Below are 25,671 nucleotides of genomic sequence, written 5' to 3'. Positions count from 1 at the left end.
CAGCCTTGATAGATAATGCTACAAAGCATTGATGTGCAACTTGTTACATATCAGACAGACACCAAGAATGCGGAGGCTTGGTATAGCCATAGTTCATATTTCAAATGCCTCTTGTATTATGAAATAAAACATGTTGCCTTCCAACAATCGCCAATGGGGAGCAACCAAACCAGCCACACCACCATAGGAAGAGGACACCATGTGACTGCAGAAGGCACAAAAAAGACCAGGCTAAAATTTGAGTAGTAGCCAATACCACAAAAACACAGACTAGGATATCAAAACAGCATATAAAGGTCACCCTCACCCTTCCAGCCTATGTTGGGATCAAGGGTGACTTTTATATGCTGTTTCGATATCCTAGTGTAGCACAGACCCCCTAAGGAGCTGCTGATAATTGATTGGGCCTGCACTCTGCCTCTCAACCCCAGAAAATGAACTCTACCCCCTTGGTGCAACTGTGTAGTAATGTTAGTGTAAGACCCAATGGTAAAGAGCAACACAATAACACAATATATTGTATATTTACCGTCACTCCACCAGCTGTAGAAACAGATAGTCTCAAACCAATTATAGATTAACCACCTAAATGGTTTACTGAGAGAAATTTGTTCAATACATTAGACACAGCGATAATCCCCAATATAAAGAATAAACGTAATAATCAAAGTGTAGGTGAAACTCCATAGTCACTTGAGAAGCATATGCAGACAGGCAGAGGGTGGCTTATGCTCAATACGATACAATATCACCACTACCTCAGAGCACATACACAATAGATTGGCAATGCAATATCAGATACAATATCAATATCTATGTCATATATTCAAGGGCTCCCTCTAGGTTGTAATGCAGTTCTAAGAATGTATGATGAGGTAATAATGCTTTATAAAAATAGTAACAGTCTCTTATTCTCTTCTTTCTTCAGCTAGCTTGTTAGACTGCAGTATTTGTAATCCAGGTAACAAGTAAATGGCAAGTTGTAGTGTAAAAGATATGCAGGTAACTGTGTGCTTGGTTATAAAAGGCACCTGTAGAACGTCTTTCTTACTGGAGAATGCAACACAACATTAACTCTGTAGTGCAGAGAAACCAGGCTCTGAGATTTCACTGCACAAAGTCTATGAACAAGTGGGAGCGCTTCTGTGGGACTACAGGTCTCACCAGCCTTCTGGAACTAGTTTATAAAGCTACAAAGTAATATATCTATCTGGGCAAGTGCCCGCTCACCACACAAGGCCCAGATGCTTGTACCGTTCCGCTTGAAATATCTCAGTCCCACTCCTGGCTGTCGCTATCACCCCACGCTGGTCTTTCAGAGGTCCGGTCACTGTGCTGCAGGAAAGGTTAAGAAGTCTTGGGCTCTCCGGTCCAACCACACGCTGATCCAGCACACTGTGCTCCGGAATTCCTTAGAGGCCGCACAACTCCGCTCCGCACCTCACAGGCCGCAGTCCGTTGGTCACACACCCACAGCTCCCTGCAGGCAGGTCTTTAATGGCATCCCAGAGCAAGAGAGTGGAAACATGCCACGCCTGTCCCTTTTATTTCCCTACACAGCAGGCAATTCTGTGACTGGGCCTTGTGGGTAGGCAAGTGGGCATTGTGGGTCTGTAGTTTGCTGATTGATTTTTAACATAAGGGTCACTTCCTCCTTCACTATATCTCCCACAATGCTTTCTTTCATGGCTTAATAAACCATACAAAAGTCTTAGTAACATTAAATCAAATGGATGCTAGAGGGAGCCAAACTCTTGTTTAAAGAACATCACATAGATACATACATAGTAACTTAAGTGGCAAAAACTCCTGCACTGCACTAGTCTGTGTTTTTGTGGTACTGGCTACTGCTGTAGGCATAGGAGCCCTCGTTTTTTACCTTTCACAAACCACTCATAATTTTAGCCTGGTCTTTTTTGTGCCTCCTGCGGTCACATGGTGTCCTCCTCCTATGGTGGTGGTTTGGTTGTTCCCCGTTGGTGATCAATTTGTTGAATATTCATGATCTCCAAAGCCCTGAAGAAGCCAATATCATAGTTACATAGTTAGTAAGGTTGAATAAAGACACCAGTCCATCCAGTTCAACCTGAGTGAGTGTCTACAATTGTCCCTATCCCTGGACATTTCACACTCACATTGGTCCCTACCCTCAAGGAGCCCACAATCCAAGGTCCCCATTCATATACTGGGGCCAATTTTGGACAGAAGCCAATTAACCTACCCGCATGTCTTTGGAGTGTGGGAGGAAACCGGAGTACCCGGAGGAAACCCACACAGGAGGAACATGCAAACTCCAGGCAGGTAGTGTGCTGGTTGGGATTCGAACCAGCGACCCTTTTTACTGCTAGGTGAGAGTGCTAACCACTACACCACTGTGCCATCCACATATCGGCGAAACATGTTTGGGATCAGGTACTATACTACAACCATCTGTTCACATCTCGGTGATCATGTAATGTGACCGTTATTGGATATATGTAAACCATTCTTTGTATACATTTAAATCTTGTATCACATAAACGTTGTAAGTTTTAAACTTTTTAGTTTGTTTTTGTTTTTTTTTTGGCACCGCTATAATCCCATTCAACATTCTCTGCGCGATACATACAATTTAAGGGATGATGTGCATGTGACTTTGTCACCTAGCTGCAATACCACAAGATCTCATTCTGATGACACACACGGTCTTCCAGCTCCTGAGTGTGCATAAGAGCATCAGTGAACAAAGACCTGTTCCTCTTAGCAATGCAGTTCTATTATTTGGTACCATAATGCACACTCAGGAGCTGGCAGACTCCATGTTTTGTGAGCATACTTTGAGGCCGTTAAAAATGTATTCTGACATCTGCCGCTCCATAGAGGTGCATTGAGGTTCCGATCAGGTCCTCCTGGAAAAAAAATAAAAATAAAAATGACAGGCGGACCTGATCGGAGCGCCCGTGTGAAAGGGGCCTTATTGTTTTATTTTTTTTGCATAGTTATTGTTCCAGCTTGGTACAATGTAAATGTGCACGTCTCATACCTGACTGACCTCTGCGGAAGCTGCGAATCTCTGTAGTAGTTGCCATTGCTACAGTGATTAGGCATTGGACTTCCAGGTCTGGGCCGCGTGCCGGGCCTTCTGCATAGTAGCCACAGCGGGGCGCTCACTTGGCACTGCTGCCATTTAGAGAATCCCTTGTTGGTTTAATAGGTGATCTCTGAATGGCGGCAGTGCCAAGCAAGTAACCCGCTGTGGTCACAATGCAGAATGACGGCTGGAAGACTTGGAGCATTATATCACTAGTAATGTCACCAATCTATAGTGATTGTCCGCGTCCACAGGGATTGGTCAGGTGAGAGAGACGCACGCTTACATTTATCCAAGCTGAACCACCGTAACTGTGCATGAAAAATTGTATCTAACGTTTAAGTTGTTGTAAAGGTAATTTGTTTTTCTTTAAAGAGTGATTCCACTTTTGTTGAGGAAATGCAACTGTACATCTGTACCTTGCAGGGATTGTAACAAACTTTACTGCAGATTCCTCCCTTTTGTTATTCTGAGGAAATGGCGGTTTCTCTGCGTCCATGTGCACAGTGAATGGGAGTGACTTTATAATTATCAAACAGCTGCTGCCCCTGCAGGGCTCTAATGAGGAAAGTGGCAGGGTCTGCATCTCTTTAGACAGGAATTCCTATTGGGAGTATCTCGCTAAAAACATTTTCGTTGCAGGGGATGAGTGCAGACTTCTGGGAAAATCAGTGAGCCAATCGCACAAGCAGGAAATTATGTTTTTTTTGGGGGGGGGGGGGGGACTCTGTACACGTTCCTGTTCCTTTTTTTTTATTATTTAATTTTTTATGTTCCTGTTTTGTGTGTGGTTTTATGCATATTATGTATCAATGTCTGTATCCGCATCAATTGTAGTTTCACCACTACGCATTTTTTTACTGCTTTTAACTTTTTCAAATACATTTTTTTATTTTATTTTATTTTTTTTATAAATAATTGCTGTTATTTTTGGGGAGCTCTTGCCTTATAAAGCCTCATCAGAGGAAAACTCTTTTCTGTATATAGATTGAAAAGGAAAGATAATTTGTAATGACATTTAATTACAATATGACTTGTATAGCAATTGTATATGTTCTATTATATATTTTTTTTTCTTTGCTATTTTTTTCCAAAAAAAGTGGATTTACCCTTTAAAATAACAGTCCTGTTATACTTGCCTGCTCAGTAATGGTTTTGCCCAGAGCAGCCCAGATCCTCCTCTTCTGGGGTCCCCCACCCTATGCTCCTGACTCTTCCGCTCTGTTGAGTGTCCCCATAGCAAGCTGCTTGCCATGGGGACACTGGTGCGGGATCACTCCTGAGCCTTGCTCTATGTGTCCATAAGACACACAGAGCACGGTTAAGCCCCGCCTCCGTACCCTCCTAACTGGCTGTGATTGGAAGCAGTGGGAGCTAATGGTTCCCGCTACTGTGTCTCAGCCAATGACAAGGGAGAGACTTGGAGAGCCACTGCTCTCATGCACATCGCTGGATCGATATCTGGCTCCGTATTAAGGGAGACGGGGGGCCGGGGAGAGCTACACACTGAGGGCCAGTTCACACCACATGCAGTCCAGTGCATTTTTGTTATGCATCAAAAACACATGGAAAGTAGTTTATATGATTTCCAATTGCATCGCTGGATCGATATCTGGCTCAGTATTAAGGGGGCCGGGGGGGAGCTACACACTAAGGGCCAGTTCACACCACATGCAGTCCAGTGCGTTTTTGTTCTGCATCAAAAATGCATGGAAAGTAGTTTATATGACTTCCAATGGCATAGTTCACACCAGTGCTTGCAGTTCCAGAAAAAAAAAAGTAGAACATGCTGCATTTTTCCTGCACTGGACTGTATGGAATGCACCCAAACGCACTGGAGAACACATGTCCTTATTTAAGGTTAAGAAAAAAGAGGGGGAAAAAATTGCACTGGACTGCATCAAAACCGTGCATGCAGAAAAGCATCCAAACTGGGTTTCTATGGTGTGAACTGGCCCTGAAGGTTTTCTACCGCCGTGCCTTTTAGAACCACTTTCAGCTTTATCCTCTTCACATTGGCCATACATATGCGGCCTCTCGGCGTGTTAGCTGACGGTTACCGGAAAGCTCCCGATGCATACTAGCGATTTGAGAGCTTTCCGGTCATTTGACTGCTGAGACAGCCAATCCCAGCAGTCACATGACCTGAAAAGCCCGCCTCCCAGCGTTTAGAACTTTTAAAGGGCTGGCGGAAAGGGGTGAATGTTTGATTCTTGGTTGCTCATAGTGGCAGGCTCATGGGTTGAGTAGAGTTAGTGCAGACATGCAGCTTTTCAGGCTGGTAGGGATTATCGCTGACATTTTATATAAATGGACTTTTATTTTAAAATGGGCCACAGATGTGATTTACGTTTGAGTGAGATGACTTATCGAGTGGATCTTTACCTTTTTTGTTATACTTTTCTTAATTTGTCTTGTTTTCTATGAAATGTTTTACTCTTGTATTTGCAGTTTGTGCATTTTCTGCGGGGAACGCGATGAATCCTTCACAGAGGAAGGATTGGACCTCCATTACTGGAAACATTGTCCAATGCTGAGACGCTGCGAGCACTGCAAGCAGGTACAACTCCGCACATTGCTAAAGATTATTATATTCAGACCTGATACCATCCCGAAGGACACGGGACCATCCCGAAGGACACGGGACCATCCCGAAGGACACGGGACCATTCACCGCAGGCTGTCATCTGCACAGCTTACTAATGCCCCTCCCCCCACTACAGTCACATGCTCAAAAAAGCGATTGTGTGTTTAATTCAGAAATCCCAGAGGAAGGGACGTTCATTGGTTTCTGGTTGGCATGGGGACAGTCATGTTTGGCACATGCCATATCAGAAGATTATACAATGTTTAACCACTTAAGGACCGAGCCTCTTTCTGAGATTTGTTGTTTTTTTTTGCTAGAAAATTACTTCGAAACACCAAACATTATTATTTTATTTTTTTTCTAACACCCTAGAGAATAAAAGTGTTAAGGTTGCCAATACTTTCTGTCACACCGTATTTTCACAGTGGTCTTACAAGCGCACTTTTTTTTGGGGGAAAAAAAAACACTTTTTTTTTATTATTATTAAAAAATAAGACAACAGTAAAGTTAGCCCTTCTTTTTTTTTTTTTGTGAAAGATAATGTTACACCAAGTAAAATGATACCCATCATGTCATGCTTCAAAATTGCGCCCCGCTCGTGGATTGGCGTCAAACTTTGACCCTTAAAAATCTCCATGGGCAACATTTAAAACATTCAATAGGTTGCATGTTTTGAGTTACAGAGGAGGTCTAGGGCTAGAATTATTGCTCTCGCTCTACCGATTGCGGCGATACCTCACAGTGTGTGGTTTGAACACCGTTTTCAAATGCGGGCGCTACTCACGTATGCGTGCACTTCTGCATAAGCTCAGCGGGACAGGGCGCGTTAAAAATATTTTTTTTTCTTATTTTACCTTTTATTTTTACACTGTTCTCTAAAAAAAAATTTTAAATGTGTCACTTTTATTCCTATTACAAGGAATGTGAACAAAAAAGCATGACCGGTCCTCCTAAATATGAGATTGGGGGGGGGGGTCAAAAAGACCTCACATCTCATATTTACACTAAGGCCTCTTTCACACTGAGGCGCTTCAAAAGTGCTCAGTGTTTTACTGGCAGTTTAGAAGAGCTTTCAGGCACTTTTGAAGAGCTTTCCATTCATTTCAATAGAGAGGGGCATTTTTACACCGCCCTGCCAGCGCACTGCCCCAGTGTGAAAGCATTCATTGATTTTAATGGAAATAGGGGTTAGTGAGCTTTTAAGGCGCATTTTTTATCCTAAAAGCGCCTCAGTGTGAAAAAGGTCTAAAATGCAATAATAAAAAAAAGTTGTCGTTTAAAAAAAAATTGACCTTTAAAGCGGAGGTCCACCCTAAAGTGGAGCTTCTGCTCATCGGAACCCTCCCCCCTCCGGTGCCACAATTGGCACCTTTCAGGGGGGAGGGGGGTGCAGTTACCTGGATAATCCAGGTAACTGCACCTACTTCCGGGATAGCTCTCTGCGGAAAGGGGCGTAACTTACGCCCCTTTCCGCAAGTGCCCGCCCCTTCCCGCAAGTGCCCCGCTGCCTGCTGGGAAACACACAGATCCCAGAGGCAGCGGGGAGCGTCCTTATTGCGCAGCGCGATTCGCGCATGCGCAGTAGGGAACCGGGAAATGAAGGCGAAAGGCTCCATTTCCTGATTCCCATACCCAAGATGGCGGCGGCAGGACCCGACAGACGACCTAGAGATCGGCTTCGGGTGCCGACATCGCGGGCGCGCTGGACAGGTAAGTGTCACTATTTTAAAAGTCAGCAGCTGCAGTATTTGTAGCTGCTGGCTTTTAAAAAAAAAAAAAAAACGCAGAGTCCCGGTGGACTCCCGCTTTAAGAGCTATGGGTGGAAGAGACCACTTTCATCTTGAAGCGGACCTCCCGCTGAAGAAGAGGATACCGGGGTTATGGTAGCTGCTGCCATAACGATAGTCCTCTTCAAAGTTAAGACGTATAATGACGGAAGCGGTTAATTCAGTGATGCTTACTAGAGCGGCACGATTCTGGCCAATATGAGAATCGCAATTTTTTTTTTTTTGCTTAGAATATAAAGATCACAACGTAAAATCTTTCACATTATACTAAAAAATTTGGCTAACTTTACTGGTTAGTTTTTTTTTTAAGTAATTATTATTTTTTTTTTTTTTAATTCATTAAAGTAATTTTTTCCAAATAAATTGCATTTAAAAAACTGTTTTGCAAATACAGTGTGACATAAAATATTACAACAACCACCGTTTTATTCTCTAGGGTAATATATATATTAATGTGTGTGTGTGTGTGTGTGTGTGTGTGTGTGTGTGTGTGTATGTATGTATGTATGTATGTATGTGTGTGTGTGTGTGTGTGTGTGTGTGTGTGTTTGGGGGTTCTAAGTAATTTTCTAGCAAAAAAAAATGATTTAACTTGAAACCAACAAATGTCAGGTTTAGTGTTTAAGGCCTCATTCAGATCCGCTTGCACGGAGTCCGCCTCTGTCCGCCGGCTCAGCGGGAGATCTCTCTGTTAATCTCCGCTGAGCCGGCGGATGATGGGTCCCTCTCTGCTCACTGAGCGGGGAGGGGCTTGTCGAGTGCCGCTGGTTTCTATGCAGAGATCGGATGAAAACGGACAGCATGTCCATTTTCATCAAATCTCACCCAATCCGATCTGTCAGCGACGGATCCGGACATAGGGCCACCTGTCTGCTTTTGGCGGATCGGACCGAGTCGGATGTCAGTGGACATGTCACCGCTGACATCCGTTCCTCCATAGACCAGCATGGAGCGCCCGCTCAGGTCCGCCATCAAAACTGACAGGCGGACCTGAACGGTCCAACAGTGTGAAAGGGGCCTAAGCAGTTAAACTTTTTTCACTTACACATAAAGTCTTTTCCATTGACAAATTGTTACAATGTTTATACTTAAGTTCATCTGATAAAGAATGTTTTGATTCTTGGCAGACTGCCCAGTTTTTCTCTTCTTTCTTTTGAGGGCTGTGGCTTCAGAAGTGCAGAGAGAATTCTTTGCATAGAAAGAATCGGGAAACACTTTAGTAAAAATCCCAATAACGATTTTTGACGATTAATTGTGCAGCTCTAATGCTTACTATGCAGATGATGTGTTTTGGGTGACAGTAATCATAACCAAAATGTATTTAACCACTTCAGGACCGCCGTATTGCCATTGTACGTCAGCACAATGGCACAGGCAGGCAGAATCACGTACATCTACGTGATTGCCTTCCAGCGGGTGGGGGGTCCCATCGGACCCCCTCCCGCTGGTTACGGCGGTCCGATTCGGTGCAGGAGCGCTCCGTGATGAGGGGATGGCCGTTCGTTTTCGGCCACCCCCTCTGGATCGCTCCTGGCCAATGAGAAGCTTCCTCCCCTGTGTATTGTTTACACAGGAAGGAGGAAGTGATGTCATTCTCCTCGGGGCGGTCTTTTTGACCGGACTACGAGGAGAAGAGTAAAAGTAAGTCTGCACGAACACTACACTGACATGTAGGTACACACAGGCACACAAACCCCCCCCGATCCCCCCCCCGATCGCCCCCCGCCCCCCCTCCCCCCCCAGTCACAGTGTCACTGATTGCATTGATCATTTCTTTACTGATCAATGCATTCAGTGTCAGTTGTGACAGTAAAAACTGTCAGGACAGTTAGTGTTAGGTCCAGGGTAGCCCCCTATCACCCCCCAATAAAGATTTAACCCCCTGATTGCCCCTAGAGTTAACCCTTTCACCCCCTTTTGCCAGTGTCACTAAGCGATCATTTTTCTGATCGCTGCATGTGTCGCTAGTGTCGCTAGGTAGCTAGTTATTTTTTTAGGTTCACCGCCAGGTTTTTATATCGCTAGGTACCCCGATATACTACCCAATAATGTTTTTAACCCCCTGATTGCCGCTAGTTAACCCTTTCACCCCCTTTTGCCAGTGTCACTAAGCGATCGTTTTTCTGATCGCTGCATTAGTGTCGCTACAGTCGCTAGGTAGCTAGTTATTTTTTTAGGTTCACCGCCAGGTTTTTATAGCGCTAGGTACCCCGATATACTACCCAATAATGTTTTTAACCCCCTGATTGCCGCTAGTTAACCCTTTCACCCCCTTTTGCCAGTGTCACTAAGCGATCATTTTTCTGATCGCTGCATGTGTCGCTAGGTAGCTAGTTATTTTTTTAGGTTCACCGCCAGGTTTTTATATCGCTAGGTACCCCGATATACTACCCAATAATGTTTTTAACCCCCTGATTGCCGCTAGTTAACCCTTTCACCCCCTTTTGCCAGTGTCACTAAGCGATCGTTTTTCTGATCGCTGCATTAGTGTCGCTACAGTCGCTAGGTAGCTAGTTATTTTTTTAGGTTCACCGCCAGGTTTTTATAGCGCTAGGTACCCCGATATACTACCCAATAATGGTTTTAACCCCCTGATTTCCGCTAGTTAACCCTTTCACCCCCTTTTGCCAGTGTCACTAAGCGATAATTTTTCTGAACGCTGCATCAGTGTCGCTAGTGTCGCTAGGTAGCTAGTTAACTAGGCTCCCAAAAAGTCCCCCACATGTGGTATCCCCGTACTCGGGAGAAGCAGCAGAATTTATTTTGGGGTGTAATTTGACTTCTGCCCATAGCATGTGTGAGCAATATATCATTTAGTGACAACTTTGTGCAAAAAAAAAAAAGTTTGTAATATTCCCGCAACTTTTGGCAAAATATAAAATATTCCATGGACTCAACATGCCTCTCAGTAAATAGCTTGGGGTGTCTACTTTCCAAAATGGGGTCATTTGGGGGGGTTTTGTGCTATTTTGGCATTTTATGGCCTTCGAAACTGTGATAGGTAGTGAGGAGTTAAATCAAAAATTTGCACCCTTAGAAATCCTGAAGGTGGTGATTGGTTTTCGGGGTGCCGTGCGCGACTAGACTCCCAAAAAGTCCCACACATGTGGTATCCCCGTACTCGGGAGAAGCAGCAGAATGTATTTTGGGGTGTCATTTCACATATAACCATGGCATGTGTGAGCAATATATCATTTAGTGACAACTTTTTGTAAAAAAAATTTTTTATTTTTTTTTTGTCATTATTCAATCCCTTAGGACAAAAAAAATAAATATTCAATGGGCTCAACATACCCATCAGCAATTTCCTTGGGGTGTCTACTTTCCAAAATGGGGTCATTTGGGGGGGATTTGTACTGCCCTGCCATTTTAGCACCTCAAGAAATGAGATCGGCAGTCATAAATTAAAAGCTGTGTAAATTCCAGAAAATGTACTCTAGTTTGTAGACGCTATAACTTTTGCGCAAACCAAAAAATATACGCTTATTGACATTTTTTTTACTAAAGACATGTGGCTGAATAAATTTTGCCCTCAATGTTTGACTAAAATTTAGTTTATTCGATTTTTCTTATAACAAAAAGAAGAAAATATCTTTTTTTTTCAAAATTTTCGCTCTTTTTTCATTTATATCGCAAAAAAAAAAAATCGCAGAGGCAATCAAATACCATCAAAAGAAAGCTCTATTTGTGGGAAGAAAAGGACGCAAATTTCGTTTGGGTGCAATATTGCATGACCGCGCAATTACCAGTTAAAGCAGCGCAGTGCGAAATTGCAAAAAGACCTCTGGTCCTTAAGGTGTTTATTGGTCCGGAACTGAAGTGGTTAATGTGTCTCTAAACCCAAAAACAAACATTTTACTATATTGCACCTTAGATGTGATGGCTGCAAACATTTTCTTTTCTTAGGCTTATTTTACTTTTATTTTCACCTGGTGATCCTGCCACTAGCAGACTTCCTATCTTAGGGTGTCCCAAAATGACTCGGCACCACTTGCTGCAGCATTCTCCTGTGAGGCGGTGGAGGGGGGCAGACTGACCCTTGACATCCTGTGTTCCCAGGAAGTGGGTTCCGTGACACTGGGCGTCATTCATCCCTCCTGTCGTTAAATGCAGCAATGCCAACCAAAGACCCATTGTGGTTTCCCCTCCCCCCTCTCAGGCACAGTGCTGTGTCCATGCATGTGCACGTTGGGAACGTGTTTTTTTTTTTCCACAATTTGCATTAATCTGTTTTATTTTTCTTCTTACCCAGGTGGTAGAAATTGCCAGTTTGACAGATCACCTTCTGACCGAATGCACTCACAAGGACTCGTTTGGAAAGTGCCAGCGTTGCTCAGAGGCCATATCTAAGGACCATCTGCTGGAGCACGTCAAAGCCAAGACTTGTAACCGTAAGTTCCTGCCTGGTTATGTATACAGGCGACAGATCAGTGAATTCCTATAGAACATCAACAGCCGTTCATTTTTTATGTAGTTTAACCACTTAGGGACCGGAAGGATTTACCCACTTAATGACCAGGCCATTTTTTTTGCGATATAGCACTGCATCGCTTTATGTTTCAATATTTTTTATTAAAGGTTTTCAGTACAATACAAACAAAAGTCTCATTAATGCGGTAAAGTATTACATCTAGCACAATGCACAATGGGGTAATGCACCGGTCAGTTCCTCAGACATGCTGGCGGCGGCGAAATAGGTTCCATAACTAAAAACCCCGGATCACACAGGATCCCATCTGCCGAAGCTGTTACCTCTTGAGTGTTATAAATATCCAATCGTGCAGCTAGCACCGCTAAATGAGAGATTTAAAGAAAACAAAGAACAGTAAGGAAGAGAGGAAAGACCCAATAGCAGGGGAAGAGAAAAGAATAGAGAATAGAAAAAAGTGGTGAAAAAGGGGGAATGGGGAAGAGCTGGGAGGGAGGGGGGGGGGAGGGAGCCGTAGTCCTGGATCCTCAAATTCTTGCTACCATGGTAGCGTTAAACAGCATGCGTCCCGGGATCATTAGTTAGATAGACAATCCATGGATCCCATATTCTATAGAACATTTTCATCCTGTCTTGAGACAGTGCAGATAACCGTTCGTTTAGCATTAACCATGACATTTTATGTTTAAGCTGGGCTATCGGTAGTGCGGCTGATCTCCAGTTACGAGCTATGGTGATCTTAGCTGAAATAAATAGAAAGGTAAGGAGCCTCTGCTGAGGCCTGGAAGCCCCTGCCGCTGTGCCCCCCAAGAGGGCCAGCTTAGGTGATTTTCTCAGGTTCAGTCCTGTGATTGTGTAGACAAAATTAAACACTCTAATCCAAAACCTTCTGACCTTCGGGCATGACCACCAAATATGGTAGGTGGTCCCCCACCTGGCCGCATGGGACGTAGCTCCCGGATCAAAAGCGGCCAATCTGGCTGGGACCATGTACCACCTCAACAATACCTTGTAATTAGCCTCTATCACCGATGTGTTGGTGAGAGAGCGATATGCCGTCTCAGAGAGCGTGCACCAGTCATCTAATTCAAAGGATTCCTGAAGGTCCCGCTCCCACTGGATCATATAACTCAACTTCTTCCCTGGACCTCTAAGTATTGTGTAGATGGCTGATAAATGGCCTCTAATTTTGTCATATTGCATACTCAACTGCTCCATGGGAGTCAGGGACCCCAGGTCTCCCCTACGGGTCATACTCTGTACGAAATGTCGTAATTGGGCACATCGAAACTTCTCCGAAGACGGCATATCAAAGTTTTCTGTTAGAGCTTGTTCAGAAAGTATACCCCTATGGTCACATAGGTCAGCAATGCGCAATAGCCCTTTATTTGTCCACCAGCTGAACAGTTGAGGAGAGAGGCCCGGGGTGAACTCTTTGTTGTTAAGTAATGGCGCCAGCGGATTGTGGGGTGATCTGAATTTGTATATTTTTGACAGCCTGTCCCATATAGCCAAAGCCAGTGACAGGGTAGGACACAATATCAGCGGTCTATCTTTCATCGGAAGCCATAATAGCTGTGAAACCTGTGAGGGGCGACAGGAATAAGATTCCATATCCATCCAAATAGCATGTGTGTGGCGTGAATGGTATCTTGTGAGGTGGGCCAGCTGAGCCGCATGATAATATTTCTGCAGATCCGGCAGGCCCAGTCCCCCATGTTTTCTTAGGGTGTACATTGTGCTCCTGTTCACCCTGGGCCTCTTATGTCCCCAAATAAACCTAAGGATTTCATTTTGCAACATTTGCAGATCCCTACGCAGTAGAGCCACCGGCAGGGTGCGGAACAGATGCAGTATTCTAGGCAACACGTTCATTTTAATAGAGTGTAGTCTGCCGAACCACGATGGAGGGTGTACCTGCCATTTCGCCAGGTCCTGTGTCAGTATCTTGTAGAGTGGGGGGTAATTCTTCCTGTATAACAACTGGATAGTCGGGGTCAGATTAATACCAAGATATGGCAGTGCCTCCGGCTCCCACTTAAATTGATATGTGCTCTCTAGAGCCTTCTGTGTGGCCTCCGACAGGGAGAGATTGAGCGCTTTAGATTTAGACTGATTAACTCTCAACCCCGAGATTTCAGAGAAGGGTTGAAGAATCACATATAGGTTGGGGAGGGAAGTAATCGGTGACGTCAGCGTTAGCAAGAGATCGTCAGCGAACAGTAGGCATTTATGATCCCTATTTCCACACCTAATCCCCTGAACATCATGACATTCCCTGATCCTAATGGCCAGTGGCTCTATCGCAAGAACAAACAGGAGCGGGGACAGTGGGCAGCCCTGCCTCGTACCCCTTCTAATCGGTAGAGGCTTAGAGGAATTTCCCCGCAGCATCAACGATGCCGACGGTGTGTCATAAAGCGTTCCAAGGAGAGTCAAAAAGCGCTCACCAAAACCATACCTGCGTAGGACAGCAAATAAATATTCCCAAGAAAGGGAGTCGAACGCTTTCTGAATATCCAACGATAGCAGCATTCCCCGTCTAGAGCCCCCACCATCCCAGTCCGACTGCACTGCTGATATAAGATTAATTAGCCTGCGGGTCTGATCCGATGCCTGTCTAAGCGGGACAAAGCCGGCCTGGTCAGGGTGGATATAGTTCGGCAGAAAAGTGTTAAGTCTAAATGCCAAGACTTTCGTTAAAATCTTTAGGTCTGTATTGATCAGGGAGATCGGTCGATAGTTCGCACAGTCCCCGTGATCCTTGCCTGGCTTAGGAATGACACTAAGATATGCTACATTTTCATGTAGGGGTATTTTGCTTCCCCTCCGAAGCTTATTAAAATAAGAGCACAGGTGAGGAATCGCGACATCCTGGAATTTCCTATAATATTGGCCTGGAAAGCCATCTGGTCCCGGGGCCTTTGAGGGGTGGAGTGACTTAATCGCCATTTTAATCTCCAATTCCGTGAATTCAGCCTCCATCAGATCCGCGTGAGCTCGTGTCAGCTGAGGCAGCGGAACATCACGGAAAAAGAGATCAGCTCTACGAGAATCGTACGCAGTCTGTGAACCATAAAGTTTGGAGTAGAATTTGTAAAATTCCTTCAGAATAAGTTCAGGGTTTTGAGTGGAGCGACCCGTGGACAGCCTCAGTTTAGGTAATGTAGGCGTATGAGGTCGGGGAACCAGTTTCCTGGCTAACATGGTATTCGGTTTGTCACCCATTGTATAGTACCTATGTTTAGTCCAGCCAATATGTTTTTCCGCCTGAGTCGTCAGAGCCAAGTTCAATTCCAGTCTAACGTCATCAATCGTATGTCTAATGTCGCAGAGCGGGTGAGCATGTTGTTCCCGCATCAGCCGGTCTAATTTGGTTTCCAGCTGTCGAATCGCATGGTCACGAGCCCGCTTTTGCCAAGAGCCTATTTGTATCATAATGCCCCTAATCGTGGCTTTGTGAGCCGCCCAATTAATCGCGGGTGACGTGTCCGAGGATTTATTACCCGCAAAAAACTGTTGTAATGCTTTTTCTATTTCAGCGTACAAAACAGGGTCTTTTAACAGACTAGAATTCAAACGCCACGGGGCTGGGGAAGCTTTGGACCACAACCCAGTCAAAGACATCTTGATCGGAGAATGGTCCGACCAGGGGGTGGATAGTATTGATACCAACGGGAGCAGAGGTGTGCGGACTAGAATATGGTCTATCCTGGAATGTGTGTGGTGCACCTGCGAAAAATGCGTATAATCTCTAGTCGTGGGATTGGACTCTCTCCATGCGTCAATTAAATCATAGAGATGCAACAGTCTAGCCACCCTATTACTCCCAGTCGGCGGTCTCTTGAAAGCGGGTCTGTCAGGGTTGGATTTATCCATAATTCTGTCCAGCGGGATATTGCTGTCCCCCCCCAGAATCACCTGTCCCTGGACCTTAGGCATCAATGTCCGCAACATCTTGCTAAAAAAGTCCACCTGTCCTGAATTTGGAGCATAATAGGATACAAAGGATACAAGTTGGTCATGGATACGTCCCACAGCCATGATATATCTGCCACCCTTATCCTTGATTATGGTGATGGGCGTAAAAGGGGTACGTCTAGAAAAAGCTATAGCCACCCCCTCCTTTTTATCGGGTCCATTAGCTAGGTAAAACTGCGGGTATTTAACATTAAGGTAACGTGGAGCTGACGTCTTAGAGAAATGTGTTTCTTGTAGTAGCAATATATCCACTTTCTGTTTGTGATAAAGTTGAAAGGCTTTAGTACTTTTAATTGGGGGATTAAAGCCATGGACATTATGGGTGATCACTGAAAAGTCGGACGAATACGACTTAGCCATCGTGGTAGGGCAGAGCACTCTTACCTTGTAGCATCATGAGGGCGGGCATAGCCTCCAATATATGGGACTCCCAGTCCACAGGCTTCCAGTACCAGCGTGTGTAAGTGAGGGTCAGGACCACAGCTCGGGGAAGATAGGGGGTAGAAAGAGAGAGGAAAAAGAGAAGAAACAGAGAATTAGTTAATATAAAAGACAAGGGCCGTAGGCCCGCAAACTTATACCAATTAACTTGTGTAAACCGTTTAACAATGTGGGAAATAATCCCTGCCGGATAGAATGTCCTTTCCGGAAGTGGCAAGGGTACCCCTCTCCGAAGAGAGAAGGTAGTCTTGCAAAGGAGCAGCATGGATTTCCGATCCAGCCCAAATGGCCCTTGCTCCAAAGCATGCCAGCAGGGCGGATTCAGGTCTCGCATACTGTCGGACAGAAAGTTACACTAGCTTCGCGAGTCATCCTACCCCGAGAGTAACGGCCCCAGGGCAAGCAGGCACCCAATGGCCCCTCCCGCCCCAGCACCCTCCCCCCCCCGGGGGAAGCCCTGCGGGCCCCACCATAGGACAGACCCCGCACCCCCATGATATTCAGAAACGGGGTTCAAACATCAAACCGTGAGGACGCTGTAAAACATGTCCAAAAAGAGAGAGCAATAATAAAAATAATAGAAAAGTAAAAAAGGAAAAAACACAATAACTTCAAGTCAGTCATGGGAGAACCGTTTCGGGTAAAATGATCCCAAAAAATAGGAAACTGCACTATGGTTGTGCTAACAGGGTGACTACGCAGTCGCGCAGGCACAGGCGGACTCAGGTGTGTCCCTCAGGTCAAAAAATAGTAGTATCCCTTCTGCTGCAAGTGGTAAGTTCAGGATTTCAAGGAGGGCATAAAAGTGCATTCTCAGGTCTTCCGGGGGGTTCCTCTAGGTGGGTTCCGCTTACGCTCCGTCCAAAGTGGGGAGATAGAGCGGTGTGCTGGATTCGGAGGAGAGGAGGCTGATGAGTCTCTCGAGATAATGCCCAAGCTAAGTAGTAATTCTTCGCCCTCCGGCAACGTGGAAAATGAGTAGGATTTGCCATTATAGATGAAAGATAGTCTGAAGGGGAAGGCCCACCGATATCTGATCTGTTGGTTGATAAGATGTTGTAGCAGGGGTTTCAAATTTCTTCGCTTTTGCACCGTAGAAGGAGCAAGGTCAGTAAATAACTGAATAGATGACCCACAGAGAGTCAAGTCCTGCCGACTGCGGGCAGCAAGCATCAACTTCTCCTTGATCTGGTAGTAATGCGGTTTAACAATAACATCACGAGGCAGGCCATCAGATCTAGGGGCAGTAAGGGCCCTATGGATGCGGTCAATTTCCATGTGATGCGGTGCTATGTCTGGGATCAAGTCCTTCATTAACTCCTGCATTGCCCCTTCCAGATCGGTATGCGTTTCGGGCAGGCCGCGAATACGCACATTGTATCTACGAGAGCGATTTTCCAAGTCCTCGATTTTTGTGAGGGCATCCTCCAGCCTGTCCTGGAGGTCTGTGAGCATATGGGTATTCTGGTTAACCCTTTTGACAGTGCCTTCAACTTTAGCTTCAACTATGTCAAATCTCTCACCAATACTGTGAATGTCCCTCTTAAGATCAGTGGTAATCAAAGTGCAGGCCTTAGAAAGCTCCTGTTGTAGCATCGTGGAGAACCGGGCTAGTAACACTGTGTCCCCGGAGTAATATGCTGGCTGGGGTGCTATGGAAGCAGAGCTAAGCTGACTGGACATGGCCTCTGCCAGGTCGGCCATATTTTTATCCATAGAGGATCCAGGGGAGCCCACCAGTTCCTGTGCATCTTCATCTATGGCCGGGGAAGGGGGATGCGAACGGGACTAACCCTGCTGATCTTCCTCCATGTCCCCGGAAGATTGTGATGAGAGCGGATCCCTGGGGAGTTTCAGGGGAGTTCTGCTGGCTCCATCCCTCAGGAAGGCTGCAGCTCCGGCTGGGCCTCGTGTGTCTCGGCGTCCCGGCGCCATCTTGGATTGCGGCCTGCGCTTAGGAGAGGACCCGGACCCCCCGGTGAATTGCAGGGCTTTACGCTGACCTCTTTTCGGCTGGCCCCGAGCCCGCCTGTTCATCACCCTCTCCGGAGCTTCCCTCTGCCGTTTTCGTCGCCACTGTCCCGCTGGCTGCGCTCAATATCGCTGTATTTGGGCCGGATCGAGCGGAGCTCTCTCAGAGCACGTCTGCGTCCGAGATCCCGCGCATGCGCACTCTCCACTGCATCGCTTTAACTGATAATTGCGCGGTCGTGCGATGCTGTACCCAAACAAAATGTCTTTTTTTTTTTTCCCCCCCTACAAATAGATATTTCTTTTGGTGGTATTTGATCACCTCTGCGGTTTTTAAAAGACCGAAAATGTTTTACTTTTTGCTATAATAAATATTAAAAAAAATTAAACAAGTTTCTTCATCAGTTTAGGCCGATATATAGTATCCTACATAATTTTGTTAAGAAAAAAAACACAATAACCGTATATTGATTGGTTTGCGCAAAAGTTATAGCGTCTACAAAATAGAGGATATATTTATGGACTTTTTATTTTATATATATATATATATATATACACACACACACACGCACACTTTTTTTTTTTTTTTGCTAGTAATGGCGGTAATCAGCAATTTTTATCGGGACTGCGGCATTGCGGGCAGATCGGACACTTTTGACACTATTTTGGGACCAGTGATATTGATAGAGATCAGAGCTAAAAGTAGCCACTGATTACTGTATAAATGTCACTGCCAAGGAAGGGGTTACACTAGGGGGCGATCAAGGGTTTAAATGTGTTCCCTAGGGAGGTGTTTCTAACTGTGGGGGGGAGAGGACTGACTGGAGTAGGAGAGAGATCGTTGTTCCTGATCATTAGGAACAGCGATCTCACTCTACTTCCCTGACAGAATGGGGATCTGTCTGTTTACATTGCCAGATCCCCGTTCCGTCTCTCTGAGAAGGGATCGCGGGTCGCTGGAGGGAGCGGCTGGCTCAGGCTCTTGGCTGCTCGCTGAGAGGCTGAGTTGGGTGTGGGTCCAGGCATGTGGGCAGATCCCGACTCCATGATCGTGATGACGCTAAAACTGGAGCGAATTCTGTGACATCAGCTGAAAATGGGTCACAGGAATGCAGAACGAATGGCACTCCCGTGATCCACAGAAGTCCAGCCAAACCATCTTTCCCCCGTACTTCTCCTTTAAGCACTTCAGCCCCGGAAGATTTGGCTGCTCAATGACCAGGCCATTTTTTGCGGTTCGGCACTGCATCTCTTTAACTCTTTTTTAACAATTGCTAGGTTGTACAATGTTGCAGCGAAACAAAATTGATGTCCTTTTTTTCCCACAAATAGCTTTTATTTTGGAAGATCGACAATTTTGAAAAAAAAAACACTATTTTACTTTTTGCTATAATAAATATCCCCAATTTTTATCCCCAAAAATTTTTATTCCTCAGTTTAGGCCGATATATGTTCTACATATTTTTGGTAAAAAAAAAAATCGCAATAAGCGTATATTGATTGGTTTGCGCAAAAGTTATAGCGTCTACAAAATAGGGGTATATTTATGACATTCTTTTTTTTTTTTTTTTTTTTTACTAGTAATGGCGGCGTTCTGCGATAAAAAAAAAAAAAAAATCAGGACTGTGACATTATGGCGGACAGATCGGACACTTTTGACACTTTTTTTTGAAACCGTTGACATTTATACAGGGATCAGGGCTATAAAAATGCACTGATTACTGTGTAAATGTCACTGGCATGGAAGGGGTTAACACTAGGGGGCGATCAAGGGGTTAAATGTCTTCCGTGTGTGTGTGTGTGTGTGTGTGTGTGTGTGTGTGTGTGTGTGTGTGTGTGTGTGTGTGTGTGTGTGTGTGTGTGTGTGTGTGTGTGTGTGTGTGTGTGTGTGTGTGTGTGATGGGACTTGCTAGAAGCAGGCAGGGGGTGGGACTGACTAGGAGGAGAGATAGATCGGTGTTCATACATAGTATATGTCTCCTCTCCCCTGAATGAACCGGGATCTGTGTGTTTTTTCTGTCACGAGCAATCGCGGGAGCCCGGCAATCATCGCGACCGCAAGACACTCGCATAGGCACGCGCCCCTAGTGGCCTAAAGGAAAAGTGACATAAGGTAACGTCTATTTGCCCAGCTGAGCCAACCTGCCGCAGTTAAACTGCGGCAACTGGTCAGCAAGCAGTTAAATAAAGTTTTTAGTGTGATGAATCTGAATCGGTACACTGTGTACGTTTTCAACAAGACAGGGTTTTTTTGTTTTTTTCTCTATCATGTTGGCGAGTTTAGTCTTCCTCTTTAAGTATTTGGAGACACTTCCCAGCAGTTCCAGTTAATGAAGTGCCGTAAACATGGCATGTGCCATGACAGAGGCACCGAGCTTTACACATGTGACCCATCTACAGGGACAGACAGCAAAGCCCTTTTCCATACTGCGTCACTATTGAACAAGAACACGAATCTCACAAGTCTCGCAGCCAGGGGTATAAGGGGATCGGATGTTCTGTTCCCTGTAGGAGGCATCCTAATGTATTAGTAAGGTTTACAATGAATTCAAGTGACCCTGTCTCCACAACCCTGGCAAAAAAAATTTGAGAATGACACATTATTTCTCACAAAGTCTGCTGCCTCGGTTTTTATGATGCCAATTTGCATACACTCCGGAATTTTATGAAGAGCGATCAGAGGAATTGCAATTAATTGCGAAGTCCCCTCTTTGCTATGAAAATTAACCTAATCCCCCCCCCCCAAAAAAAAATACATTTCCACTGCATTTCTGCCCTGCCACAAAAGGACCGGCTGACATCATGTCAGTGATTCTCTCTGTAACACTGATGCCAGTGTTGAGGAGCACAAGGCTGTAATGCAGGTTTGAGTTAGAATAACAGACTGGAAGCTTTAAAAAGGAGGGTGGTGCTTGAAATCATTGTTCTTCCTCTGTTAACCATGGTTACCTGCAAGGAAACATGTGCAGTCATCATTGCTTTGCACAAAAAGGGATTCACAGGCAAGGATATTGCTGCTGCTACTAAGATTGCACCTAAATCAACCATTTATCCGTTGATCAGTAACTTCAAGGAGAGAGGTTCAATTGTTGTGAAGAAGGCTTTAGGGTGCCCCAGAAAGTCCTACAAGTACCAGGACCGTCACCCTAAAAAAAAAAAAAAGCATAAAAAGGCTGCAAAAAAATAAATAAATGTTTTCACTTACCAGAAATGGCTGTTGCTAGGCAGATCGTCCTAATCTGCCTCTTCCTATTCCACGGTGATCTTCTGTCTTCTCCTCACGTTGTCTTCTGGGGAATGGGGCGCGGTGTGTTCTGGGAACTCTGTGTGTCCCACAAGACAGAGCGCCCCATTCACAAAGAGATGCGCGACTCACACATGCACAGTAGGAATAGGGCAGTGAAGCCGCAAGGCTCCACTGCCTGTTTGCCTTACTTTGAATGGCGGCACCGGGACCCAAGAGCCGAAGGATGGGTCGGCCTCGGGTGGCGGATATCGCGGGCACTCTGGATAGGCAAGTATGCTTATTAAAAGTCAGCAGCTACAGTGTTTGTAGCTGCTGACTTTTAATTTTAATTTTTTTTTCGTTGGCCCACCCCTTTAATTGCGCTGTGGGAGGGCGGTGAGGGGGGGGGGGGCCTTCGGGACACCACCAGGCCAGAAGGGGTGTGGGATCGGGACACCACCAGTCCAGAAAGGGGGGGGATTGGGACACCACCAGTGGGGTGGGGGGGGCTGGGGAATCAAACCACCACCAGTGCAGAGCTTGCTCAGGAATGGCGTGAGTACATCGGCATGCACAGTGAGGAGAAGACTTTTGGACGATGGTCTGGTGTCATGGGCAGCAAAGAAGCTACTTATCTTCAGGAAAGACATCAGGGACCGACTGATATTCTGCAAAAAGTCCAGGGATTGGACTGCTGAGGACTGGGGAAAAGTCATTTTCTCTGATGAATCCCCTTTCCCTTTGTTTGGGGTGTTTGGAAAAACATTTCCCTGAGAAGAAAAGGTGAGCGCTAATATCAGTCCTGTGTCATGCCTCCTGAGACCATTCATGTTTGGGGGTTGCTTCTCAGCCAACAGAGTGGGAGGCTCACTCACAAATTTGCCATTAATAAAGAGTGGTCCATGGCCAGGAAACTCCCCAGACCTTAATCCCATTGAGAACTTGTGGTCAATCTTCAATAGGTGGATGAACAAAAATATAAAAACCCACAAATTCTGACAAAATCCAAGCATTGATTATGCAAGAATGGAGGGGGGGGGGCTGCTATCGGTCAGGATGTGGCCCAGAACTTGATGACAGCATGCCGGGGGGAATTGCAGAGGTCTCTGAAAGAGAAAGGTCACCACTCCAAATATTTGCATAAACTTCATGTCATTGTCAATAAAAGCCTCTGACGTTTATAGAATGCTTGTAATTATACTTCCGTATCCCTTAGTAACATCTGACACTTATGATGTCATTATACTCCTGTATCCCATAGTAACATCTGACACTTATGATGTAATTATACTTCCGTATCCCATAGTAACATCTGACACTTATGATGTCATTATACTCCTGTATCCCATAGTAACATCTGACACTTATGATGTAATTATACTTCCGTATCCCATAGTAACATCTGACACTTATGATGTCATTATACTCCTGTATCCCATAGTAACATCTGACACTTATGATGTCATTATACTTCCGTATCCCATAGTAACATCTGACACAAAGATAAAAAATCACTGAGGCAGCAGACTTTAGAAAGTGTGACTCTTCTGGCTCCCCACAACTCTTATTGGTTCGTCACTCTAATCTCCACCCATCCACAGGATACAGTAGGGACAATAGGGATCAATAGGAGTAACAAAGCAAAATTCAGGGTGGGGGGGGATTTATTAGGATCAGAGTTGTGTTTGGCAGCAGGGGGGGAAAGTATTCTTCCATCTATATTTGACTGAGACGCATGATGTAGTGTGGAAAACTTCATATAGGACCTTTATTGTAATCAGAGTTGTTGGACCAATAGATTGTCTCTATTTGAAATAACTGTGAAAAAATATAGGTTATATGTTCTTTTATTTGTGTGTCTATATTTATTGTGGTCTGTCAATTCAATCTGATATCTCCACCTTTTGCAAACAAAAAAAATAATAATTTTTCATCGACTATTTTTTATTTATTTTTTTCCATATGAACCGCCATCATTCCAAGGCCAGGCTCCTGCAGACTCTTCCTCCAGCTCTATGCCCATACCAGGGTATGGACTGTTGGTTGCTGAGCTGGAGAAAGTGTCGGTGGTCTGCAAGTGCAGTACTCTCCACACTTGTATTCCATTGATAACTGCAAATCGCTTTCCCACAATGGCACCATGTTGTACTCAACACCCTAAATGTGGATGGAACATGATGTAGAAGGTGGACTTGGCCTTTAAGTCTATGCACACGCTCTATTTGCACATATACAGAAGCATTTCCATGTTTTGTTTAATTTGTCATCTAAATCTCTGTCTATCCATCCACTGGCAATCCAACTTCTCAAATATCTCTAGCTACAATAACATAATGTGCAGTGCAACCAATTTCTGGGGTAAAGCAGGGTGGATTTAAAAAAAACATTTTTTTTTATTAATTTTTTTTTATTTAAATCAGACTTTTTTTGATTTTTATCAAATTAATTTATTTTATTACAATGTTTTTTGGAGCAAAAATCTATCTAAAGATAGTTTTCTATTTAAGATGCATTAATAATTTAGGTTGAAATGGAGCCTAGTAATGTAGCATATGAGGCTGTATATTCTGCAATATTTACATTTTTGGTAAAATCATTCAATGAATGCAAGCTGAGATGCCAAACAATGCATTGATGCATTCACACAATTTCACGGTAACCATGAGATAAAACAAAGTTCAGGAATATTCCTTTATCCAATTGTTCTGCAGCTCTATGTACACTACAAACTGTATGATTAAATCGGTTCTGATATCGCTGTTTTTACTAACCGGACAGCTTATTTTTGTAAATAATAAACCTTCCTTTTGTTTGCAAATATTAAAGATTCTAACTACCAGCAAGAATGAGTCCTTAGATTTAAAGAGCACCTGTCATTTCAGGTCCATCGTGGCAGCGCCTGTTAGCGGGCGTCCACTCACCTGCTGCCGCCACGTCCCTCACCTTGTTGTGTCGCCTGCCCCATCGCCATTAAAGTTAATGGGACTGTTGGTGACCAGAAATTCCATCATCATGTAGACCGCACCTCAATCGATTTAGTTTGATTGGACAAAAGAAGTTCCTGAAGATGTCCAAACCGGTCGAGGTGCAGTCTACATGCCGGGGTCATTTATGGTGATGTCATACCCTCCTGTTGGAGCACATGCTGGTTTTCTACATATGCACAGCCACGCCCATTTTTTTTTCCCCCTCCCTTCGCAAGCCATACATACCTGGTGCCAGTTCTTATAGGCACCTACACATGTGAGCGTGAATTTTTTACAATATTTCTGTATGTGTTTTAGTAAAATCGAACAGTTTTACACTCTGACATCCCCCTGTTTTTTTTTTCATGCATGACGAGTACACCATCTAAGAAGGACCTATAGAAACAAGCTATTGGAGATTGGAGGGGGGTTATATCCCCAAACACAAGCGCTACTTACCTGACTAGCAATAGCAAGTCAACAGCTTGTGGTGACTGTAGTCAGTGGATCTCACCATCTGCTGCGCATGCTTCGCAGACTCCTCCCTTTTATCCCAAAGAATGACAAAGCAGTGGTAGTTGGAACAATCATTAATTCACGACTGGACTACGCAAACTCGCTTTACATAGGATTACCACAATATCAACTTGTGCAATTACAACTGATCCAAAACACGGCGGCAAGGCTGATAACAGGAAAAAAACCCTGGGAATCCATCTCTCCTTCACTGAGGAGCTTACATTGGCTAACCGTAAAAAATCGGATCACGTTCAAGACCCTTTGCCTCACCCACAAATGCGTGCATAGAGAAGCTCCGCAATACCTAATGGAGAAAATAAATCATTACACACCAAACCGCAGTCTTCCATCAGCCAACAAAAACCTCCTCCTCGTGCCCAAAGCCCGGTATAAATCCAAGGGGGGTCGGAGATTCGCTGTCCAAGGGCCTCGGCTATGGAATGCTCTACCAATCAACATCCGCCTGGAAGAAAATCAACTGACCTTTAGGGCCGGTTCACACAGGGGGCGACACGAGGCGACACGACTTGCCGTGCCGCGACCTGACAAGTCGCCCCCGTTCTGTACAATGGAACCGTTCTGAGAGGAGCGACTCGAGTCGCTCCGACTCAGAAAAAAGGTTCCTGTACTACTTTTGGGCGACCTCGGGGCGACTTGCATTGACTTCTATACAGAAGTCATTTGCAAGTCGCC

General features: G+C 44.9%; 1 protein-coding gene across 3 annotated transcripts in view; it reads left to right on the top strand.

Moving 5' to 3' along the window:
- The window catches only part of CEP104 (centrosomal protein 104), a 138,636-nt gene that overhangs the window by 85,891 nt on the left and 27,074 nt on the right, over positions 1 to 25,671 (top strand). For all 3 annotated transcript variants that reach the window (XM_077458276.1, XM_077458275.1, XM_077458277.1), the window contains exons 18-19: positions 5,522 to 5,630; positions 11,698 to 11,836. In XM_077458276.1, coding sequence (XP_077314402.1) covers positions 5,522 to 5,630; positions 11,698 to 11,836 — 248 coding nt within the window. The remainder of the gene's footprint in view (positions 1 to 5,521; positions 5,631 to 11,697; positions 11,837 to 25,671) is intronic.

This window comes from Lithobates pipiens, unplaced genomic scaffold, assembly GCF_037356315.1.
Source record: "Lithobates pipiens isolate NorthernLeopardFrog02 unplaced genomic scaffold, aLitPip1_a1.2 Scaffold_27, whole genome shotgun sequence".
In the NCBI taxonomy this organism is placed as follows: Eukaryota; Metazoa; Chordata; class Amphibia; order Anura; family Ranidae; genus Lithobates; species Lithobates pipiens.
This window is presented reverse-complemented; position numbering and strand designations above follow the sequence as displayed.